The sequence below is a fragment of the Siniperca chuatsi genome, linkage group LG4 (assembly GCF_020085105.1).
Source record: "Siniperca chuatsi isolate FFG_IHB_CAS linkage group LG4, ASM2008510v1, whole genome shotgun sequence".
NCBI lineage: Eukaryota > Metazoa > Chordata > Actinopteri > Centrarchiformes > Sinipercidae > Siniperca > Siniperca chuatsi.
The window spans coordinates 7397374-7421232 of NC_058045.1; the positions used below are offsets into that span (position 1 = coordinate 7397374).

Here is a 23859-nt window from a genome sequence, read left to right on the forward strand (position 1 = left end):
ATAAATGCCACATCTTGTAAACATTCCCAAAACCTCAATTCTGCAAGAGCCAAACTAATTTTAGGAACCAAACAGTCCTTCACTTACACTGAACTCTTTCACATTTGGAATTCTGTGTTGTTTATGGTTCGTGGTCAGATTTGTTATTCTTATCAGTCCGTTTCCTATTCCAGCATTATCTGATAGCCAGTCCAACTCCCTCCTGAATGGGAACTTTGTGGTGGCCATGTTCAAAAGGGAAATCACCTTCAAGGGAACCGTCATTGACTACAGCGGCTCAGACACAAAAGTGGAGCGCATCAACTGCACTGACCGCATCGAGGAGGAGCTCATTCTGCAGGTAATAGGAGGAAGCTTTCTCCTCTTTGTTTTTAATTACAGTGTTTTCTTTATCAGTTAAATTCCTACTTGAGTGTTTTCCTCTGTTTTGCCTCCTCTCACTCTCCTTTAGTCTTGATATCTACATCCCCCCCTGTAAAAGTTTGCTTCCTTACCCACCAACATACTGAGCTAGATCTCTGTCTAAAAGGGTGATATCTCTGTGTGGACTCAGACAAAATAAGAAAAACACTGTTAAGTCTTTTGACCTTGGCTTTCCCACCATTGTTTCCACAGGTCTTGTGTGTGGGAAACCTCTACAACCCAGATGTCCGTTACTCCTTCAACATACCCATCGAGGAACACAGGGAGCAGTTTGTGTGGGATCCCTCAGGCTCCTGGCTCGAGTGCAACCGCATCTGTCAGGGTAAGATCTCAGCTTGGCTTCCAAATCTCCGCACATGAATAACATAATAATTTCTTTTTGGCTTCAGTGAATCTTAAAAAGCTTTACAATTGCATAAAATATCTGGGAGCTGCTGTGCAGTTATGATACACGGATAAGTACACTTTTTATGTACTTTTAGGTCCATAGTTATTTCACAAATTGCAACATTTGTTCTTGTGAAGAAAGGTTTATTGCCTTGTGGTCTAACTGACACACACATTTCACAGCTAATATAAACCAAATACCACCAAAACTCTGTAAAAAAAAGTGTGAAATTTATAGGAACCATAATGTGTCTTTATTACATGAAATCGTATAACATGGACATGGATCTAAGTGTCAGTGCACCTTCCTGTTAGCCTGGCCCTTAACCTGACAAAGCCCCTCAAATTTCCCTTTTAGAAGCAAGCTAGTCAGGCTCCCAGTGGGTCAGAGTGCACTGTGGGATCCAGTAAAAAGATGTATTTGTGCGGTCTATGACCGACATGGACCCCTGAGGCTGTATGATGAATGACTGGAAGACTTGTTAAAGGTGAAGAAATGTGATATTTTGTCAAGCGAACTGTCTGCCAGATGTTGTCTGATTTGAACCCCGCTTTTCTTCTTGCGTCTGTGTGCATGTGTGTGTGCAGGTGAGCGAAGACGAAAGGTGGTATGTGTGCGTAAGAGTGATCACCTTGAGGTATCGGACCAACGCTGTGAACATTTCCCCCGTCCTGTTGCTGTCACTGAGCCTTGCAACACTGACTGTGAAGTCAGGTGCGCTTTAATGCACAAAGACACACACATACACCCACAAAACAAATTCCTACAGAGCACACACAGCCAAACATTTGTCTACCTCTCCTCTCACACAGGTGGCATGTTGCTGGAAAGAGCGAATGTTCCGCTAAATGTGGCCCAGGCTACCGCAGCCTGGATGTTCAATGTATGAAGTACAGCCTGATGAAGAGACAGAGTGAGAGGATGGAGGCCAGCAGCTGTGGAGACGCCGCCAAACCTCAGACCAGAGAGCCCTGCCATGGAGACTGTTTGCTTAAGAGCTGGCAGTACAGTGCCTGGTCACAGGTACAGTCAATGGAAGAATTGTATTATGTATGGTGGGCAAACAGGCTGAATACAATTAGAAAGGAAACAAAAGTAAGAGTGTGGTCTAATTAGGGGCATATTTGCGAGGGCTACATTGTGCTCGGGTATATCTTTTGGGTCGGTAAGTCCTATGCCACCTCTTGTAAAGAAAGGTGTGTCGAACGTCTTGTCTACTATACAGTACATTTAGACTTAAATCTGTTCAGAGCCAACTTAAAAAGCTGTAAAATGTCTGACAATATATACACTGTACATTCTGTGCATTTATTTTTGTTTCCATGTAAATATAATATTGTATGTTGTACCTTCTACACATAATTTTTAGACATTTTAAATAAATGTTTTTTTGGTTTTGAAGAATATTTCTGATTTTCACTATAATTTCATAATCATAATCATTTCATTAGTGGAGAAAAGTACAGCTTAAATGAACACATGTTTAAGTGGGCTGAACATGTTTAATGTATTCTTGTAAACAGTGCTCTAAGACATGTGGACGTGGGAGCCGTAGCAGAGAGTCTTACTGTATGAACAACCTGGGTAGACGGCTGGTGGACAGGGAGTGCAACGAATACCAGAGGGTGGTGACTGAAACCTGCAACGACCAGCCGTGTCCGAAGTGGACTGTTAGCGAGTGGAGTGAGGTGGGAACCTCTCACACAAATGCATACACACAACCACACGTGGAAAAGCAGCAAGAAGGTTTGAATATATCATTGTTAAGCCCTAGAAGGGGACTGCAAAGCATACATCTACAACCTATGCCACACTTACAGTTAGAAAACTAGACTTCAGCACAGCTCAGCACTAACAGAGGTTAACAGTAAAGTCAGGGGTGTATAATATAACACAGGGGGTGGACCAGATTGCCATGAAATATAATTCAATTATTAGGTTACACCTAACCACATGCAGTGCAGCCCAACATAACAGTCCTGCAATAAATCCTACCTTTATTAAGCTTGTATTCAGGTTTTACTGACGCTGTGTTAGAGAGGTGTTAATGTAACTCTAAGATGATTTTAAAGGCTGTAGTTTAAATTGCTGTTGATTTGTATTGCATAAAGGTGTTTCTGGTATGTTGTCCTCCCCCGATGGCAGTTATGGTAGAAATTTTGTAACAAGGGGATGTCTGATTTTGAATGTCCACATGCACACACTCAAGCACAATTTCATATTAATTACTTTTTCTCTACCTTTTCTACCATCATCCCACGCCCTACCACACCCACCTTCTTCACCCAGTGCCTGGTGACTTGTGGGAAGGGGATGAGGCACAGACAAGTGTCCTGCAGCATGGGATCTGGGGACGAGAAGCTGAGCGAGCATTTCTGCGACTCATCAAGCAAACCTCCTGCTGTGGGGAGCTGCGAGCTGCCCGAGTGTGCCTCCTGGCAGGTCGGCGTCTGGGGAGCGGTGAGTCCTGCAGACACACACACACACACACACACACAGATACGACAGACACACAGGGGTGAGGTGACTTGATGCAGTGTTTGACTGAGGAAATGGGTTTCACGTGTGGCTTGCTGTCTAGGAGTTTGACTCATATCGGTGTGTGTGTGTGTGTGTGTGTGTGTGTGTGTGTGTATGAGTTTCATGTTCTTATATCTTGGTGGGTACTTTAACCTGAATGCACACTAACCCATGGAGACTTGTGTCACCGTGGTAGAGACTGCTTTTTGAGGGTTAAGACTTGATTATAGGGTAGAGATTACAATTAGGTTAGGTTGAGGGTAAGGGTTAAGGCTAGGCATTTAGTTGTGATGGTTAAGGTTAGGGTAAGGGGCTAGGGAAGGCATTATGTCAATGACTGTGCCCCACGGGGATAGTGAAATAAACGTGTGTGTGTGTGCCCATGCATATGTGTGTGGTCACAGAGAGAGAATGTGGTGTGTGTGTGAGTGATGGTGTATATTTCAAGTTTTTGTGTGTGTGTGTGTGTGTGTGTGTGTGTGTGTGTAACCTGATATAGCTGCGTTACGGAGGAGTGTGCTCTGACTTCAGCTGCCATTTCCTCCATGGTGCTTTCACTTTGCCCTCATATCCTGTCAGACTAAACCTGACCCACAGTGTGAGCACACACACACACACGCACATACACACCTTCCTATGCATTAAAATTTCCAACTGTTTCTATATAGATTTAGCCCTGTTAGGGTAAAGCACAAACTGAATGAATGAATGTATGAATGGACGTCTTTGGTCATTCATAGTCTAGTTTATACATGTAGATCTAATGCCCTCCCACACATGTTTGTATGAAGTCAGATAGTGGTATTTACAGAGCTGGAATATATTGGCTGGTTAATGCTGATGTAATTATAATTTGCTGCTCAAATAAACCTATCCCGTGGCACTTCCTCTGCTCTCGTGTTGTACCTGAAAGTGGTCACGTATTTGAGTTAAGAATTAGGTAAAGGGTCGAGTTGAAGCTGTGAGTGTGTGAGCACATGTGTCCATATGTGTGTGTGTGCATGTACACATGCATGTCAGAGTCTTACCCAGGCTTTGCTGAGCTGAACCTTGACTGAGGACCCATATAAGATATCAACCATGACATACTTAGATAGAGTTCGAGATAACTTGCGGTTGACTGGGCTTCTCTCTTCTTGCGTTTGTGTGTGTGTATGTATGTGTGTGATTCTGTCTTTCAGTGTGCGGTGACCTGTGGCCATGGCTACCAGATGAGAGCTGTTAGGTGTGTGTCGGGGGACTACGGTGACACAGTAGATGACAGAGAGTGCAATGCTGCGGCGAGGCCCAGAGATAGTCAGGTAAAAAAAAAACTGCTCACACACTCTCCAAACTACTCAAATAACCAAAAGTTCAACATTCAAGGTTTACCCTTATTTGTCCCAGAGTCAGGGTAAAGAAATAAAACACAAGTCATAAAAGACCAACAAAATTAAATGCTGCATACAGGATTGAATTCATATGTCATATGCTATGCATGTCTGAGGTCAGGATGCAAACAAGACACAAAGCTCATTATAATTTCACTGCCCCGGAGTATATCGGTTAAAAGGTATTTTCACCTTGATTTTATGGTTCCAATAAGTTTGAAAGTTGCAGTTTTCAATAAGCAGGGCCCTCTTGGACAGTTCAGAATGTGTTTCCCCTAACATAAAAGAACTGTTGACTATTACTGTGAATTCTACAACCAGACATGCCAAAGTTAATTTAGGCTACCTGTTTGTTTTTTTAACCTTTAAATAAATCCAAAAATATGGTACCACTGCTAAGCTGCTTTGGCCACTTTGTGGGCAGCGGAACAAGCTGTAAACACAACATTGGCCTCTTATCACTTTAGCAAACAATTCTCTATTTAAACATCCAGCAGACACGGAGCAACATTAGCATTCATTTGGAGTCATGTTTCTTGCCACAACTACAACTGAATGCTAATATGTTTGCTGTAAGTCCAATATTCACTTTCCTTTTAGGTCTGCTTTTTTCCCCACAAACTTCTGAGGGAAATATCTGGGCAGGTAGCATACAGTAGGTTTATTATAACTTATCTTAGTGAAAACAGCTGCCTGCTGCAGCTGGAAAGGAGTTTGATGGGAGTGTTGGGAGATTGGGAGATTGTTGTGTGCTGAAAAACCAAAACAATGAGACGCTAAAATTCTTCGTAGAGCTGAGCGGAACTGTAGAGTGAGGTGATAATTCTCAGTGGGTTTGTCACAATGAGCGACCCCTTTCACATTACACATAGTCATTTGATCCATTGTTAATATCAAAATATTGATTAGTGTAGCTTTAAATCTCACCGGCTTAGTTTTCGCAGTGTGATTTGAGCCTGAAAACATCTACTGAGGGCTGAGCGAGCTCGATAACTGCAAGACCAATCAGCAAATTAGGTTGCTTAGATGATGAGAAAGACAAGCAGAGCCAACTTATTGCCTCTCAACTCCAATTCCTTGTGGGCAATGACTTAAACTAGGTACTGTAGATCTAAAATCAACTACATGAAATATTTTTTCAAGGTGAACAGAGACCACAAGGCTGCAGCACACTTTACCTGAGTGGTTCAAGTGTATAGCATAAGGGCTCTTAGCTACTGATGGACACAGAGAGTGTTGAACTGATGACCTTTCAGTCTACAGATAAGTAATCTGTCTCAGCTGTTGGAATTGAGGTCACCACAAGATGGACAGACATTGTATTGGGCGGGTATACAAGCTTTGGGAAATGGAACTAAACAATAAAAGAGCTTTTTACAGCTGGAGACATCCTCAACCAATTTATAAATATTCTCATGTTTCAAGCATCTTTTATTTTGTTTGGTTGTACAGAATTTTTTCTCTGTAAACGTTTCCTTTAGGACAACTTTAGTCATTAGAGCAGCACGTGTACTGGATCTCTGCATCCAAGGGAGTCTCTGAAATGTGTTTAGAAATATTTTTGGCATATTTACTCCCGCCCCTTCAATGTAGTGATGTATGACTCACAATAATTACTCATTTTACTGTATTTGCATGTTTTTTTTTTGTAGGACTGTGAGATGCCGGCTTGTCCGTGGGCCTCTCCAGCACAAAGTACACCTCGTCCTGACAACTCCGCTCAGCTCCTGACTCAGTGGAGATACGGCTCCTGGACTGCAGTAAGGAAACAAGTGGGGTTTATTGGGTCTATCAGAGCACATTACAGTTAGTGGGTTTACCTTACACAGTCCAAAGAATATACAAAAGCAATGCAGTTTTTGTTGAACGGTAAACAAATTCTTGTACTGTTTCGTTCATCTTGATCTGCTGGGCTCTGGAATCAGACTTATCTCTGTCTTTGACAAAGAATGAAAAATGAGAATTCTGATGAAAAAGTTTGTTTATATATATGTTTGTGTGTGTGTGTGTGTGTGTGTGTGTGTGTGTGTTTCTGTGTGTTCAATAGAGGAAAACCACACTCCAGTAACGATGGGTCTCCTGCATGTGTGTTTGCAAATATTAGGTTGACATATTAAACTTTATTGTATTTCCCAGCATTCCTTCAGATAGTACATACTGTACAGGACCACAATACTCTTTGGCATTGTCTCTTTTACCCCCTGCTGCATCTACACACTCACACACACACACATATACAGACACACATACACAGGCTCCACTGTCTGGGCTGAGAGGCCTCTCTGTCTCTCTGATACTTTGCATTGTTACTTGTCGCAAATGAAAACCAGATTTCATCTAAACACGAGTCTACGGTTTCTAAGATTGAACCCCGTCTGTCAATCTGAAAGTGTGTGTGAGCTCACATGTCAAAGAGGCCAGCGCCAGTGTGGTCTTATAGACACACTCACATAATACACCACATGCACAGATACACATGCATATATTCCCCCGAGCAGCGGAACTGCCATCCTATTTGGGGTGTCATTGACATGACAGGGATATTAACATGCCTATTTGAGCTGGAGCCATTTGATTGCATTAGGTATTCATCTCCTCGGAATGTTTACTCTGCCGTCCCATTGAGATGGCAGGGGTACAGCTTAGTATAAGCAGGTGAAAGTTGATCAGGGAGTCATTTCAGGACACCAGCAACCGTAGAGAAAATCATCAATCGTCTAGAATCCACAATATATGATTTTAATAAAAAAAAGTTGCCTTATCTTTTACACTTTAAGAAATGATGACAGGAAGTATTACTGAACTGCAAAAAATCCTGCTCTACAAACAAGCTAAATATTGTATAGTCTAGAGAAACTTGCAAGCATCAAACAAACAAACCTGAACGCAGGTCTGTTTGTCAGCTCGAACAGAAAAATAGAAACAGAAAAGACAGATCAAGGCCATTTATGTTGAAACAAGTTTAATAATCTAATGCAAATTGTGCTCAACAAGATTATTTCTTGTAGAAAAAACAAGATTTAATCATCCTCAAACAAGATATTACAACTTTCTTGAATTGTGCTTTTTGCATTGTGGTGGGAAATCTTCTCAACCAACAGGAAGTAATCAAAAATCTTCTCACTGCACAGAAACTGATGAATCAAAACATTAGGAATACTGAAATTCCTTTGCACCCATTTCGTATCCTTTTATAAGAAACAAGGGGCCACTGGATAACTTCTGACTGAACATATTTGTAGCTCACCAATGTCACTTTATACTATACAGTATCTGGGTAATTATATGTCTACTACAGGTACTATAGGCCTACATGAAATATATTGTATATAGTAATCTCTCATTACCATTTTGGGCTGCCAGTTTGCAAAAATTGTATGGCACAGCTTACATGGCACTTAAAAACAGTCAATTTTGTGGTGCATTTTCTAAAAAGTCTACCTCATGATAATTTTAAGTCAGGAAAAGTAGAATGCAGTTAATGTCATCACTTTAAAAACCACATCATACAAACATTTTTTAAATTCCACATAAGACAAATATTTATCTCAGCTCTGCTTATATCCGCATGTCCTCCAGTGCTCTGTGTCCTGTGGCAAAGGGAAGCGGGCGCGTTATGTCAGCTGCAGAGATGCCCAGGGAGGAGTGGCTGACGAATCACACTGTGCCCACCTGCCCCGCCCCCCGGAGTCGTCCGCCTGCTTCAGCCCCTGTGGCCAATGGCATGCCGGGGAGTGGTCTCCTGTGAGTAAAACATCCAACACTGTGTCCAATCAGTACAGATGTTTTCCACTCCAGAGACTTTTAGTAATCACATTAATTTTTCCAACAATGTGAAAATCACACTGAAACAAAATGGACATTTGGTACTGCTGTGATCTTGGACAGTTAAATATTGATTTGTGAATGTTAGTATGGTGAGAGAGCCAAATCTCTTGATGATGGGGTGGGATTGTTTAACTGGCAGTTAAATAGCCAGAGATGATTTACAGTGAGACTGTTATGATCTTTTAGTCATGTGTCCATGTGAAATGAAGTCCTTTTAAATATAAGAGCCCAAATTGAATTTCTGTTAAGCCAAAGTCTTAAGTTCATGAAATTCATGTCATATTAAGCTGATTTCTACTCCATTCTATTCACAGTTACAGACTCATGGGGCTTGACATCATGAAGCAATACATAGGACACATGTACATGGGGGCAATCAATGAAAACAACACTCAAAGGGCTGGAAAATCTCCCACAAAAATCTCATTTGAGAAATAAATGGAAGAAATTTCGGGAAAAGGAATGCAAACTGAAATAGGCTGACAAAGATTAAATGTCAAGATACTGTGACATTTAGAAAGTATAAAATCAATACATCACATCATCACATCATATTGCATCAGTCTAGTACATGGTTCTTAACAGCAATGCAGACCATGTAGTTGAGTCTGAATTCTTTTTCAAGATTAAATGACTGTTTTTGCTCTCCCCTGTCTCCAGTGTTCAGTGACTTGTGGCGTTGGAAGAATCACCAGGCAGGTGGTCTGCTCTAACTACCACCAGCCAGTGGACCAGTCTTTCTGTGACCCAGATGAGAAACCTGCGACAGAACAGGAGTGTACGGCTGCACCCTGCTCCTCTATCTACCACCGTCAGCGCATCAATGACCAGCCCTACGGATATCCTCAGGACCCAGGACGCCATCCTGGGCACAGCAGCTGGAATGTGCCCTCAGCAGACAACCAGTGGAGGACCGGACCCTGGGGCGCAGTACGTTCAGCATGTGATCTTTGGAGAAATAGCGCTGTGCAGAAGTATTTTTTCTTGTGGTACATTAATTTAGAAATTCAAAGTCAGAATTAAAAATTTACCTGATTTACTTGTCATGTGCAGGAAACCAATTAAGACCTACTCATGGAGCCTGATTAATATTCTTTATTGGCACACAAAATATAACATTCATAAGAAAGCCAATGAAGAATTAAATATTTTTTATGTATGTCCAGTATGGTACATACTTTAGTATGTATAATGTGTCATGAAGGCCTGTTCCTGTCTGTAAACACATTCTTGTGAACACATTAACACATTATTTCATTTGCCCGGGCAGAGGGCCATACATGGTAAAGGACTTTAGAAACAGCACCAAGGGACAGATTGCAATGTATACTAGGGACTGCAGAGTGTATATATATGGCGTGTCAGTGTATGTATAGACATTCAGGGCTCTATATCTGTGTAACCAAGAAAAACTCTAGGTTAACTCAAGGTAGAGCCTTGATTCTTTGGCTGAAATTGATTGGGCAGGAACAAACCCAAATAGTTCGGTGCAGTTCAGGCTCCTAATTCTCTTAATGTCAGGCTCAATTTAAAATGTTTTTTGCGCTTAACCATGTCTGGTATTTGCACGTCTGCAAGGAATCAGCTTCTGCCAAGATAGGTGCATTGATGCAGTTGGGGTTGTTTCTCCTATATGTAGTTTTGTTTGCATAGTGCTATTTTGGCATCAATTTTGCCATTGAAATTACCCTTGTGTACCCAGGCGAACCTTATCGTAAACACCAGCGCAAAATGATATTTTTGGCTTTACATGGTGGAGGTACAAAATAGACCCTAACAGCAATTCATAGGTAGCACATGAGTTAAAGTAATGGGTGATTCTTGTAGGACGCAAGAGGGACTTCATTTTTAGTTGATTAAATCCCTAAAAATCCCTATAGTCATTATATGGTATGTGCTCTGTTTTATTGAGTTTGCGTTTTGTGTTTGTGCTTTCCCTTGACAACATTTTGCACCTAAGGTTTTATCTTCGTTTTCTGAAAGCCATGAGAAGAACATTGTTCTATTTTCTAAATCCCCCCAGCAGAGTCATTTATCCCAGTGCGCCGTTCAGTCTCACATAATGAACTTCACTGGAAGCACTGCTGTTCAGGCTCACTCTGTGCTGTCCTCCCTCACATATAGAGTGCACTGAATGGCCTCACTCCCATTGACAGTGGGGATGTGTCATTTTAATTGGATGCAGAGTGTACCTACTGCTCTGTTCAAGGCTGTGTTGTTCAGTGTTTGAGATTGTCCTTCATGGACTGATGTTTTCCATCTTTGGAAGATCATTTTGAACAGTGCAGCTGGGTTTGGACTGAGTAAATTCATCGTAACAGGTTGTGTATTGTGTATGTATTTGTGTGTGTGTTTGTATATATTCGCCTGCATTTTTCTGATTTGTAAACACTGAAAAGACCTGTGCAAAAAAGAAGGGCCAAATGCTTTTAAATATTTTAAAACTTTGTAGGTGTTAAAAAATACTGTTGGCTTTGAGTATGTGCTTGAGTTTTTGAAAGAAACCATAGTGTGAGCTTGTTTTTGTCATTAGCAATTTTTGTCCCAAAATGAAACAGCAGTGAACTGTACAAGTAAAGAAAAAATACAAACATATCTCCTAGTACTAAGTGAAGGTTCAGTTAGAATATTTTACCACAGCTAAGTATAATAATACATGAAAAAAAATTATATATATATATATATATATGTCCATCCCACCTAAGAAATGGTGTTTAATTACTCATACTATGTCTATTATGCTTAAAGTATCTATTGTACCTTTGCTATAGCTTTCTTTTAAAGGCCCAGTGTGTAAATTTAGGAGGAGCTTTTGGCAGAAATGGAATATAATATTTATAAGTAATAAAGTAGTTAATTTGCGTATAATCACCTGAAAATAAGAAACATTGTGTTTTCATTACGTTAGAATAAGCCGTTTTTATCGCGGGGCCCCTTCCACGGAGATCGCCATTTTGCACCGCCATGTTTCTACAGTAGACCAGAATAGGCAAACCAAACACTGGCTCTATATGCGAGTTTCGCTGGCACCGTAGTTTCTCCTACACGCTTGGAAGGGAAGGGTGATGCGAGCGGTATTCAAATGGTTGCACACTGCAATTTCACCGCTAGTTGCCATTAAATCCTACATACTGGACCTTTTAAATAAGTACAAACAAATTCACCTAGCCAAGATGATCAACTAAATCCCAGTTATGGCCTGTGAGGCATATTTGTGTGTGCATGTGTCATAGTCCTCATTGACACACTGTGTGTGCTGTGCAGTGTTCCAGTACCTGTGCAGGAGGCTTCCAGAGGCGAGTGGTGGTCTGTCAGGATGCTGATGGACACAGCAACAGCTACTGTGATGAGAGGGTTAAACCTGCAGAGTCTAAGAACTGCGACTCTGGGCCCTGCCCTCTGTGGAACTATGGTGTCTGGGGAGAGGTGAGGTTATATTCAGTTTTTGTCATACTAACTTATTGTGAACCTTGTTACATTTCCCACACACCTTTTTGTTTTTCATCCTTATCGTCTGTTACGTCTTCTCTGTCTGTATGTCTGCCTCTCTCTTATCACTTATTATACAAAAAACAGGCATTTGTCCAATCTCAGTATGAAAGAACTGTTAGGTTAGTCAAGGGACACCGGTCTTATAAAGTCAGTGCTAAAACAGTCCCACTGAAGCACTTCATAAGACACATTATTATATAATATAATATAATTATATAGCATTATTAAACACAATTTTCTAACCTCAGTGCACCCAGACCTGCGGTGGAGGAAGGAGGACTCGCCTGGTGGTTTGTCAAAGGCCCAACGGCCAGAGGCTCAATGACTACAACTGTGACGTCCTGGACAAGCCGCCCGACATGGAGCAATGCAACCTGCAGCCCTGCCCAGGCTCTGCCTCCTGGCACCGCCAACCATGGAAGCCGGTACGATAGTACTCATTCGTTTTCCTCCAACACTAATCTTCCTTACTGAGGGTGCGTCACTGTGAGTAGACATGGTGTGTGCTAAAATGACTTCAGACCTATGTACTGAGTGTGTTTTAACTTTAAACTGTAGGAGAGTCTGAAGTGACCGCTGGGTGTCTTGCGCCACTGTTGGCTAGCCAGCTCCAGGCCACCCAGATGGGTCCTGCAGTGGCATGGTGCTGATTAGAATCAAGAAAAAATGAAAATGTACACAAAAACACAATGCTGCTCCACTTAGGGGATCATTAAAAACACATGGATCCCATTTTGAGCCATGGCTCCAAATTAAATCCTATAAATCAGGACAGTGTTGTCCAACAATGCCATATGTTTGTAGAGACATAACTCTAGAAAATATTTATTTCATATATGAGGCGTGAAGTAAATGTTCTTGTTAAATGTATTGCTGTCTTCACCCTGTATCCGATGTACACAAGTGTATATTTGTGTATAAGAGTTAATATTATGACCTTTATTGAACAGCAACAAATGACTGTCAGTGTATTTTGTATTTGTATCTTTGTACAGTATGATTTTGTTTTTCAAGTAGCTAGTTTTCGTTACTGAATATTATATTTAATATTTTTGCTGGTGCTCTTGGTCAGACCTCTCGTATCTCTCTATGAGTAAATACAGTTTGTACAGAGGAAAATATTTTCAAAACATGTTTCATTTGTATTTTTGATAATGTGTTTTTTTCAGAATGGCTTCATCTTTATTAGGTTAAACAATTTTAAATCATCTACATTGTCACAATAGCACAGAAAACTATTAAACAAAAGATACAAATTAATCTTAAAAACAATAGCCAAAAACTAAATTAAAAGTGCCTAAAAGTGAAATACAGAATGATTGAAAAAAAAAGCATTATAGGAAAGATTTTTTCTTAAAATATGAATTATTTTATGTTTCTCTAAAGTATATTGTCCAGTATATGATGTAGTCTATATCACATAGGAAAACAGGCTACACTGTAATTACCATTCGTACATCTTTCTTCACCTGGTTTGTACTTTCCAATCCACTGGGCACAAGCAGTGGCTACTTTGGAGTTAATCCTAAAATCACATCTGTAAAAGGAGGTCAGTGTGAGGTTTAATCCAGTTTCTCTGCAAAAAGCCACGTGAACAAAAACAACAACTTTAATTTTATTAATTTACAGTGACATTGTGATATTTTAGTCATTACGATAAGGTGCTATTAAATTTTACATTATATAATGGTACATTGTCGGTATCATGAAGATAAAGTTTTATCATATTTCCAGGTTTAGAATGAATTTATTTATTCTGTTAATGGTAGGCAGCATCAGTGCAGCTTATTGAACACAAAACTGTCAACGCAGTAAATCAAGGTTATCATAGAGCCGTTCTTTTTCAGCTTTTATCAATGTCCATAAAACAAACTTAAGCACACAAATACCTCCTCCTTATAAAGTTATAGTCATTTGTTGCTGTGTCTCTTTATTCCTTTGGCCAGTTTTTGTATTTCTGAAGGATTTTTTTTTTTCAAATTAAACTTATTTATTTGTTTACAATAGATTTTTAATTGTTGCAGCTTTAATGTTTTGTTCCAGTTTAGATTGATGTAACACTTTACTTGAATTATTTGTCATTATACACACGTCACATGAACACTACTGGTTGGGGCCTTTTACAGTAAAGAAAAAGACGCAATTCCAAGGGAAACTATGTAGGCAACGCTTATGGGTAACAATCCTGCATGGCTTTGGCCCTGTTGTATTGATAAGCAAAACCTTTTACTTGAAATGAGTCACATACATTTTCAGAATCTAGGGCCCTCTTGGGAACTTTCCAATGTTTCCAATCTGCACTTAAAACATTATGCTACTGGGATAAGCTAGCAGGTAGAAACTATTAATTCTTGGCAGGTTAAAGCATCACAACATCACATACATCTGAATCTCTCTGGCTAGTCAGCAAATGTAAAACGTGAAGAGCAGATTTTAGCTTAACAATGTGGTCAAAAGAAGCTGCTCTTATTGCTTTTACTTGTTATAGCCTTAAAGAGCAACTAAACACCAGCTGAAAATCTTGTTTTTGCTGACCTTCACTTGGCTGCAGTGATGTCATGGTGTACTCAAGGGTGTGTCAGTACACCATGACATCACTGACAGGTGTGGTTACAGGTGCAATTAGGCACACACTTATGACCACACCCAACCTGAAGATGTTTGAAAAAACTTTTAACTAGAGAGCAAAGTGAAATACTGCTATTCAGCCTGGTATTAAGTTACCCTTTAAGGTCAGTTCAGAGTATTGGTAACTTATCCAGCCAAACTTACAGCTCTCAGTCAATGCAGGATCCACAGTACTTTTGCCATTTACAGTCTGAGTATGTGTTGAACTCTGAGTCAGGCACTCTTTGACACTTCGGTGGTTGTGCAGCTTTGCAGATTCAGGCAAACGATTAGTGACCAGTTTTAAAATGTGACATGTAAGCACCATGAATTATATTTTGGTTAAGGCAACATAAATGATCGTGACACATATTTCAGGTAAAGTGTTGCAGTTGGGTCTGTATTCATGTCAGTGTCCTCTCAGTGAGGATGTCTGCAGTCTTCTTCTTTGTTTCTTTGCTTCCCTCACTCTGTGTCATTCTCAACCAAGGCTTCCACTACAACCAAGACTCCTCAGCCATGGCAGTTTTCACTCCCCACTCCTTCATTTTGTTTTTTTGTTGCCAAACTCAAGGGAGCAACTCTACTTTATTTTGCATATTTTGGTTCGTTGGTGTTGTTTTTGCTATTTATTTCATTCACGTGCAAAAATACATAAACATGTTGAATTAGCTTTTTCCCATTGTAAAGATTATTAAAGAAACATAACTGTGAAATTTGTGTTGTTTCTCAATGCAATATTTTACTGACAAACAAAATACAGGATTGTACCTTTAACAACTTTAGTAATTACTTTGTACTCTAAAGGAAGAGTGTAATTTATGTTATGTAGGTTATGAACACATAAATCCTACAGACATGTCTCTAGGGAACAGTCTTACAAGATCGGAAAACAAAATAAGACACAGTACACTGTTAAATAGTAAAACTTGGAATAAATAGTTTATTGCTTTTACAGGGGAACCATTTTTGTTTAGACACATTAGTTATTCTTTCATATACAGCAGCTTCGTAGTACACTAATATGCTCTGGTAAACCATGTGCATGCAATACATGTACAGAATGTTTATGCAGTATATAGTGTGTAAGTGAGTTACTGTAAACAACTTAGAGAAAAGGCTTGACATTACATGGTATTTTGGTATTTGACTCTCAATTCACTCTGTTTAGCTGCCTTTGTCAGTAATCCTTATAATAATTAAGTCTTTGGGGGCACACTGTTTCTATAGTATCTGTAGTACTTCACATACCTCTGCATAATGTAGTGTAAAAACACTACACATCTTTTCCTTTTATGCGTTTTAACATTTTACTTTGTAATCTCCCTGGGGAAAACATACACAGTCCGAATCAAACTTAGGCGCTGGGTGGCACATCTGCTTACCATTGCATTAATGGAGCTCTCTGTAATGCATTTGGCAGGACACCGACGGAGTATTACTTTTACTACAACAATAATTGCTATTATTTCATGCTTGCAAGGGTTGTTTAGTTCAGGAGAACCAAAAGCAAGCCCTGGAAAGCCAGCATTTACAGAAAACGTCTGATTGAATTATGTACTTGATATTGTCCTGTTTTTTTAAGAAGAGGTCATTCTTTGAAGGAAAACACACTTAAATTAAAATAGCTTTCTAAAGCACCTGTGTGAGAAGTAATAAGGCACTATATTCAAATAATGTAGTAATTCAAGTAAATACTTCATATTGAAAATACCATATCATATTTTTTACAATAAGAAACCTCTAATTAACTGCATTGAAGCATTCATTTAATATAGCTCTATATAAAGCAACAGTGTAGCCTACATGCAGCATCAAGTGTTAATCAAACTGATTCAACTTAAATCAGAAGCTCACATCAGTTACCGAATTACCTTCACACATGTGACTTCTAGCATATATAACAGGAAATGTAACATTGTCCAAGTGAAACGGCAAATGTTTAGGAGCTGGTGGTCTTTTAGAGGCCAGAGGGGGATAAAATGGTCTGGGGGTTCCTGTATTAAATAACATTGTCAAAATATTTCCCATGGCTTCAGAGGACGTCTTACCTTATGTATTGTAATGGCCTCCTTTGTTGGTAGAATGTTCATGTTCAAAAAATGTTCTATGCTAAATAAAAACAGTAATTTTTTGCACCACCAACATCAATGACAATCAACAGTAGCTTGTGAATCAAAACTGTGTTTTTGTTGTTAAGTTTTTTAATATATCAAATATATTCGTTGGAAAATATGTCTCACGCATGCGCTATATTTTCCCAAAATATCTTATATTATTGTATACTGTTTAATCCCTTCTTGGGAATGTAATTAATACATTTATTATCCACATATATCATTACTTGTAAGGCATTTTAGCTAAGCCACTTCTTCAATATTTAATTTTTTCTCATGTTCAAGTAAACCTAAAGATTTGTTAACATCGAAATAGCTTTATTAGTGATGATATACTACCGTCTTGACAATATTCACAAATGTGCATTGCTTCCTTATAAATATTTGATCGAGAAGCATAGTCTTTTAGGTTCGCATTCAATTACAGAAGGACAATAATGTCCAAAAGCAATTTTACAAATGTAATTAAATCTTTGCTTTAGTTTGTCTCTCCAAAATAATCTGCCTTCATTATTCTCCCTGGACCCTTAATCATTTCTAATCTTGCACACGTGACAGCTTCAGAAACTCTAAATGAATGATTGTCAAAGCCACATTCATTTTCCAAATACAGGTCATCAAAACACATTTGTCATATATAAAAAAGAAAAGACACAAAACAATTATCACATTTATTGCACAAATTTAGTTATTGCATACACATAGTTCAACATCAACTATCAGGAATGTAAATATCATTAACTAATGGTAATTACCTTAAAAGCAATGTCGATGTCAAATGTGTGCAAGCAGCAACAATAAGACTGTGTGTGATAAATTGGCAACCAAGGCACCATTTTAGTAATTTATGCCTGTTTGTTGCTAACAAAAACATACCGTTTCCTGTCAAGAGTGGGTTTCCCATGGAGGGGGATCGCAGTTGTGCGTCTGTAAACTAATCATGCTGCTTCAAATGAAATCCACATGCACAACATTAACATACTTGACTTTGGCCTGAGGGCAATGGGCAAGAACATTCCCCAAACCTGTCACCCTGGGGTCAGTTGGTCGTGACATCATTGGGCTTGTGTTTCCTGATCCTGCCCATATGCCAGTCAAGTGTGAGCAATTGAAGCGGTGGCTGGAAGGTCCCCCCTGGTCCTTTACAAGCATGGTTCTTGTCATGGCTTTAATTAAAATCTGAGTTGGGAGATAATGTTTCATTTCGGCCTTTGAGAGAAAGCAAAATAGTTCAGTTGATGATTTGCTGGTTAAAAGTCAAGCATTGTGGCCTGCAGATTTTGGCAAACCATTAAGAAGCCAGATGCTGTGAGATGTTATCTAAAGATTCAAAATATTTGGCTCACAGCATGGCCTTCACATTAGGAATGGAAGTCTCTTTTAGGTCAAGCAGTTGGATAACATGATGATAAGTTTAACATATTGCACACTGTAAAACAGATTTTCTTTGCCAGCAATTGCATAAACATCCTCACAATTTATTGCAGCTTAGAGAGCAGTTAAAAGATGATATTAACGCTGTCCCTGTAGGAGCAAAAGCCCCATCTGAAGGAATAAGAGTTGAGTCCGAACCACCACAATGAGTTTGTGCAGGGCAATGGAAGAAATTAAGAGAGGAGCCCATCCAGTAAGGGTAGATGTTATTTTGTGGGTGATCCAAGTTGGGAGCAGATGCTGTGAGATGAAATGAGAGGAAACAGGGCGTGAAAATCTGGAAGCATTTATGTTGGTCTATCCCAGGCTCATTGAATGATAGGGAACATGGCCTCCCTTTGACACAGGTAGAGAGCACCTGCTTTTCCTCAACTTGTCGGTCAAGTATTATAAAGTGGTTTAAAGCCTCTAGGAGTCGCTTCTTAGACGTCTATTCTTCTCACATGAGGCTACCACATCAGACTTGATGGGGCCTGGGCCTGTTTGGGCCTGTCGATGCTATCAAATTGATTGACATCGCTGTCAAAGAGCTTTTTCCCATCTCATGGGCGAGACAGTGATAGATTGGGTGTTCTAACCCACTTTAAGTAACAGGGAGCTAATAGTGCTTCATTTCAACTCCAACATACAAGACTGATGTTTTAGCTACACCTTAGAGGATTAGAGATATAGCTGTACTCGAACCATACTATTTGAGCAAGTGTGCTGTACTTTCCACGCAAGTTAGCTACCTGTCAGGTCTGTTTCTAATGGTGCATCGTTCTATGTTAGCAGGGCCACTGGTCCACAGATGTGAGGAAATTCCAGTATGTCAGTCATTGCCTGATGCATTATTAATCAAAGTTTCTTCGGTCCCTTCTCCACTTGCTACTAAAACATCAACATTCAAAGGAAAAGTCCACACTTGAGTAACTGTGCACTGTATATTTTTGGGGCTGCAACTATTTAATCTGCCAGTTGTTTTCCTGATTAATCGCTTCATTGTCAGGTCTATAAAACATTGGAAAATAGTGAAAAATGTCCCTTCCAGTTCCCCCAAGTCCAAGTTAACATCTTGTTTTGTCCGACCAACAATTCAAAACCCAAAGATATTAAATTTATTATGACATAAGACAAAGAAAAGCAGCAAATACTCACATTTGAGAAATGTAACCATCAAATTATCAATAAACCATCAGCATTTTTGCTTGAAAATTTGACTTAAGTAATCGATTGTCATAATAGTTGCTAATAAATGTTCTGTTGATCGACCAATTGATCAATCCACCAATTGTTGCAGCTCTATATATTTTAGATTTTTTTTATGTTCACTGTTCACAAACTCCCAGTGTGGAATTTCAGCCTTGTTGGAAATTTACAGTATGGGCCAGGCAGGGTACATCAGGAATAACTGTTTTAATATATTTATTTTATTTATTTTCTCACTGATACGGTGTTTTTGGGTGGGTTTTTCCTCTAATGGAGTCATTTCCTATGTCAAGATCACCCATGGGCTTGGCTGGGATCAGACACAGGTTTAGAGCTTCAAAAAGAGACACAGTGGAAGAGGGGGTTGGGGTGGTAAGGTATGAAACAAATAACTATTTTGGTAAACACCGAGATTTGCACTTAAATACAAAAAAGCTTCCTATCACCTCTATAATACTGCCACAAAAGGAATATCGTTAATAGTGTTCTGCCTGTGGACATGTGGTAATGAGCCATAGCAGGTGTGGATTTTCCTCCATTTCCTATTTGGTCCTTTACAAAAACTATGTAAAACTACGTTATTCTCCTTCTCTTGCATCACCTTTATATTTTTATCTTTTTGTTTCTTGTAAATGTAAATGCAAGGTCAGGATCTTCCACTTTTTTGAGCTTGTTTATACTTTCCTGTGTGCAAGTTGTGGCAAGCTGGTTGCTATGACAGATTAGAAAAGCAGCTATAACATTTAGCAGAAGAGGGAGTTAGACTTGAATGTCCTGTGTCAAAGGTCACTACTTTAGAACTTCACGGCTGGTCTGCTGTTTGTATTTTTCAAGTTTTGTCATCAACAATTAGTTTTTTTCTGTCTTTTCTATAGTTATTCCTAATTTTCCCCATCTGCAGCAGAGAACTGATTCGAGCAGTGCTGGATGTTTCAGTATAACATGGTAATGGAAAAAGCTCTCAGGTTAAATGTTTAGACAGACGGAAAAATACCGCTGTTTTGTCATTTCATTTTGACTTATGGTTGCTTGGTGTATCTTTTCTGAGTGGTGTTGACTTAAAAAGGAAACCGTGTTGAAGAAACTGTATATGCCTACTCAACTGGTTGTTTATTTAAATCTTTAAAGATGGCAAAGTCATGCTTTGGCATGGAATGCAGAATATGCTGTTTAGTTTTAGACCAATCAGAATTACGCTCCAGCTCCTGCAGCTGACTGTCTGTCAGGAACTGCATTGACAGAGACAGGAAATTATTTCCACATCTTACAATCAGTCCTATCCTGGAATGAATAATTTGGCAAAATCAACTTGTCACATCTGAAACTCATCACTGTACTTTACTGTCAGCAAAAGATATCTATATTTTGCATGTGGATATATTTGCGTATAGTTAGTTTGAATTCATCATATGATTTCTATAGTTCAAAGCATCTTGTGAGATTGGTCATGGAAAAAAGGTAGTAAAGGTTAGCGTGAGGTTAGTTGGATATATAAATGTTAGGATTTCACACTCCTCCTGTGCGTGGTCTCAAACACGTCTGGGTGGCTATTTTGGCCTGATGGATAAAAGATCTATGACTCTTAACATTCCTCTGTTCCCATGACGCCGCTCTTACCAGCTGTTCCCATGCTGACAACATGTGTTGTTTTGACTTCTGTCTTTGAAACCTCCCTGCAAAACAAGACCATGAACAGAAAAGCAGCCTGAAGGTTTAATCTATGCACCAGAGAACGTGGTGATACTGATGAAGCTATAACAAAAGACATGACACTATCTTACAGTGAATTCAGTACCCAACTATTACTACTTGCTCCTTCCTTGATTTGGTGTACAGATAAATTAAGATTTTGCATGAGCATTGTTGACCATATAGAGCAGTCACCATTGTTTGAAGATTCTGCATCTCACAACCTCGGCAACATGTAGCCCAGGGTATAATTCTGCACTCCCTTCACAGTCTACTCTTGCATGTTTGTTCTTGCTCCAGGTCAGCACTGAGCTCCTTTGAAGAGTGTATGTAACTACAGTTACCATATGCTTGGTGTTACCATCCTCTTGCATTGTGAACGTGCTGCAATGTGATTGGAATTTGACCTTGGCTCTCACATTTTAAGATATGGTCTCACTTAGAACCACTAAATATGGGAAACATATAACAAAAAACTCTCATTTGTAGTCTAAATGGCCTTTTTAGTAGCCTTTACTTTATATTTAATAATGCGTCATTTCGTCTTTAAAAATAAAAAATACAAACTTTTTAGGAATAAACTAGCATGCCAAACAATAATCTTGAAAACAGATATCTTCATCACTTATCTGGCAAAATCTGACCAATGGCAAAACTCACATTATGATGTTTGTGAGGGTCTTTTTGATTTCTAAGCCCCAACACAAACCATTGTTTTCAAAACACTCAATTCTGCTTTTATCACGAAACAAAAATAATTTTATAGCATAATTATGGTTTGCACAGTAATAAATGTTTTCATGCACTGCTTAAGGCCATAGTGATCAGTGATCAAATGAATGCACATTTACACACAAAGCAGTTTTGATCTTTTGTGGACATTCTCTCTGTGAGGTACTGTACAGTATTAGCTGCTTTAATGCCATATTGGCTGAGTGGCAGATATTTCATCTCTTGGAACAGTTTCCATGTGTCCCTTTGGCTTACCTGTTCACAGTAAAGCAGTGGGTGGGATCATCTTGAAGTTGCTGCCTGCCAATCCTATAAAAAGACATTAATGCTCAAAAAAAGTATTTGATATCAGTCCGGTTATCCTGTTAGAATTTATCTGTAAGAAATCTGTCTGTATGAATTCATATTCAATACATAATTTTATTTAAAATCAGACATCTCTCTTCAAAACTCCCAAGGCTGTTTTATGGTTTTATTGCACGCAGGAAAGGCATGAATTAGCTGGGTCTGGTTTAGCACTCAATTATGTGATTTGTTCCAAAACTGTGAAACACTATCAAATCAAAAATGCCACTTTGGAACCACTTTATAGAATGATTAAGAGCTGCCTGTTCGTTGTACGTGTGGTTTTAAATATCAGTTATGTCTTTCTCTGCAGTAGTTCTGTTCTGCTTGGAAAATAACTTGTTTTACTTGGCTGATTTTCAACTTTGTGCCAAATCTAAAGCGTGTGAGTCATTCCATTTTATAGTAATCCACATTATGCCTAGATGAACCTCACAGGATTATACTAGATTTAACCCACCTAATCATGTGAAATTAATTGCTGGGACAACGTGGGAGGGCAGATCTGTCTCAAGAGTGTTTTATTTCCCGTGAGACCCATTGATTTCTGTGTTTTTCTCAAGGAGTTCATGTTAAAGTGACCCTGAATTTTTCCATATATTCATAATACTCTCACGCCTCAGCAAAACATTAGAGTAACACCAGAGCACCAACATAACCTTTTTGAACTGAAAAAATAAGAAATAAGAAAAAAATAAGCTTTTTAATAATCAGGCACCAACTTTCAAAAGACATGCAAACATCCATTTTAAATTTGACATTCTCAAAACACAGGCACTGCTATTTTATTTTGTGAGTAAAGAGAATAAAGCAGCTAGACAGTAACTAGTCACACTTGTAGCGGCTGAAAGTAAGTGATAAGTGGAAAAGTCTTACCTGAGTGGGTGGTGGTGAGTGAAGCAGCCCAGCTGTAGATCGGTGAAGCAGAGGTCCCTGAGTCCTTGCCCTCTTCTTGCTCTCAGAGGTGAAGCTGTCCTCTGGTCCCACGAGCCGTGCCAGCTCTCTTTGCTCTGCGTTACCAGCCCTGATTAACTAATGGCTGACAGATGAGGTTGGCAGGGTAGAAGGAGGAGCACATCGCCATATAGCGTCTTTTATCCCACCGTTAAAATGCAGTTACAGTTCAGCTGGGGGAGCATAGCCCGTATGGCTGCGATTTCCTTTCTTCCTTACTTTTTTTTTTCTCTTTCTTTTTTTTTTCCTCCTGCTTTTACAGCAATAAGGAGGGGCTATCCCTCCGCCTCATCTTCCCCCTCCAACATGTTTGCCTGTCTCTGCTCTTGTCTGAGGTAGAGGGAGTTCTGTTATCATTTTTGAGTGAGTTTGCAGCGGGTATGTGAATCTGCCATGCTCAGGACTAGTCACTCAGCTCTGGCCTCGGCTTTGATGTTCTCCGTCAGCTGAGCCAGCCCTGTGCTTAAAATGCCTCGGTAATTACAATGTGTATGATGCATGTGTGTGCAGTGTCAACCACAGACCGCACCGCACTTAAGAAGAAAAGGCTGGAGGTGGCTTTGTTTGAAAGGTTCAAATGGATACTCAAACCTTGATCAGTAGATTTTTTTTTAACAGGGAAAAATAGCTCCTAGGAATTGGAGAAAGAAAAGACAAAATCCTCAATTTAGGAATTGCGAATTTAGGTTCTTTCTTTCCGTGGTCCATCAGCTGTAGTATGATCAGTACTATGAGCACACAGTTTGGTGTTATGCAACATTCTGAGATCATA

The 23859-nt window shown here is 39.4% G+C and overlaps 1 protein-coding gene and 1 long non-coding RNA gene across 3 annotated transcripts in view; one reads left to right on the top strand and one right to left on the bottom strand.

Annotated features, from left to right (window-relative positions):
* Positions 1–23859, top strand: part of LOC122874837 (A disintegrin and metalloproteinase with thrombospondin motifs 20-like) — an 89840-nt gene that overhangs the window by 50573 nt on the left and 15408 nt on the right. For both annotated transcript variants that reach the window (XM_044193256.1, XM_044193257.1), the window contains 12 exons: positions 174–340; positions 616–745; positions 1399–1525; positions 1624–1834; positions 2335–2499; positions 3101–3271; positions 4513–4632; positions 6354–6461; positions 8281–8445; positions 9190–9459; positions 11794–11955; positions 12270–12446. In XM_044193256.1, coding sequence (XP_044049191.1) covers positions 174–340; positions 616–745; positions 1399–1525; positions 1624–1834; positions 2335–2499; positions 3101–3271; positions 4513–4632; positions 6354–6461; positions 8281–8445; positions 9190–9459; positions 11794–11955; positions 12270–12446 — 1973 coding nt within the window. The remainder of the gene's footprint in view (positions 1–173; positions 341–615; positions 746–1398; positions 1526–1623; positions 1835–2334; positions 2500–3100; positions 3272–4512; positions 4633–6353; positions 6462–8280; positions 8446–9189; positions 9460–11793; positions 11956–12269; positions 12447–23859) is intronic.
* LOC122874838 lies at positions 17403–23510 on the bottom strand. The gene is made up of 3 exons (XR_006377697.1): positions 23010–23510; positions 22044–22097; positions 17403–18419 (listed from the first exon to the last, which is right to left on the bottom strand). It is a non-coding gene; the product is annotated as an uncharacterized LOC122874838 (long non-coding RNA).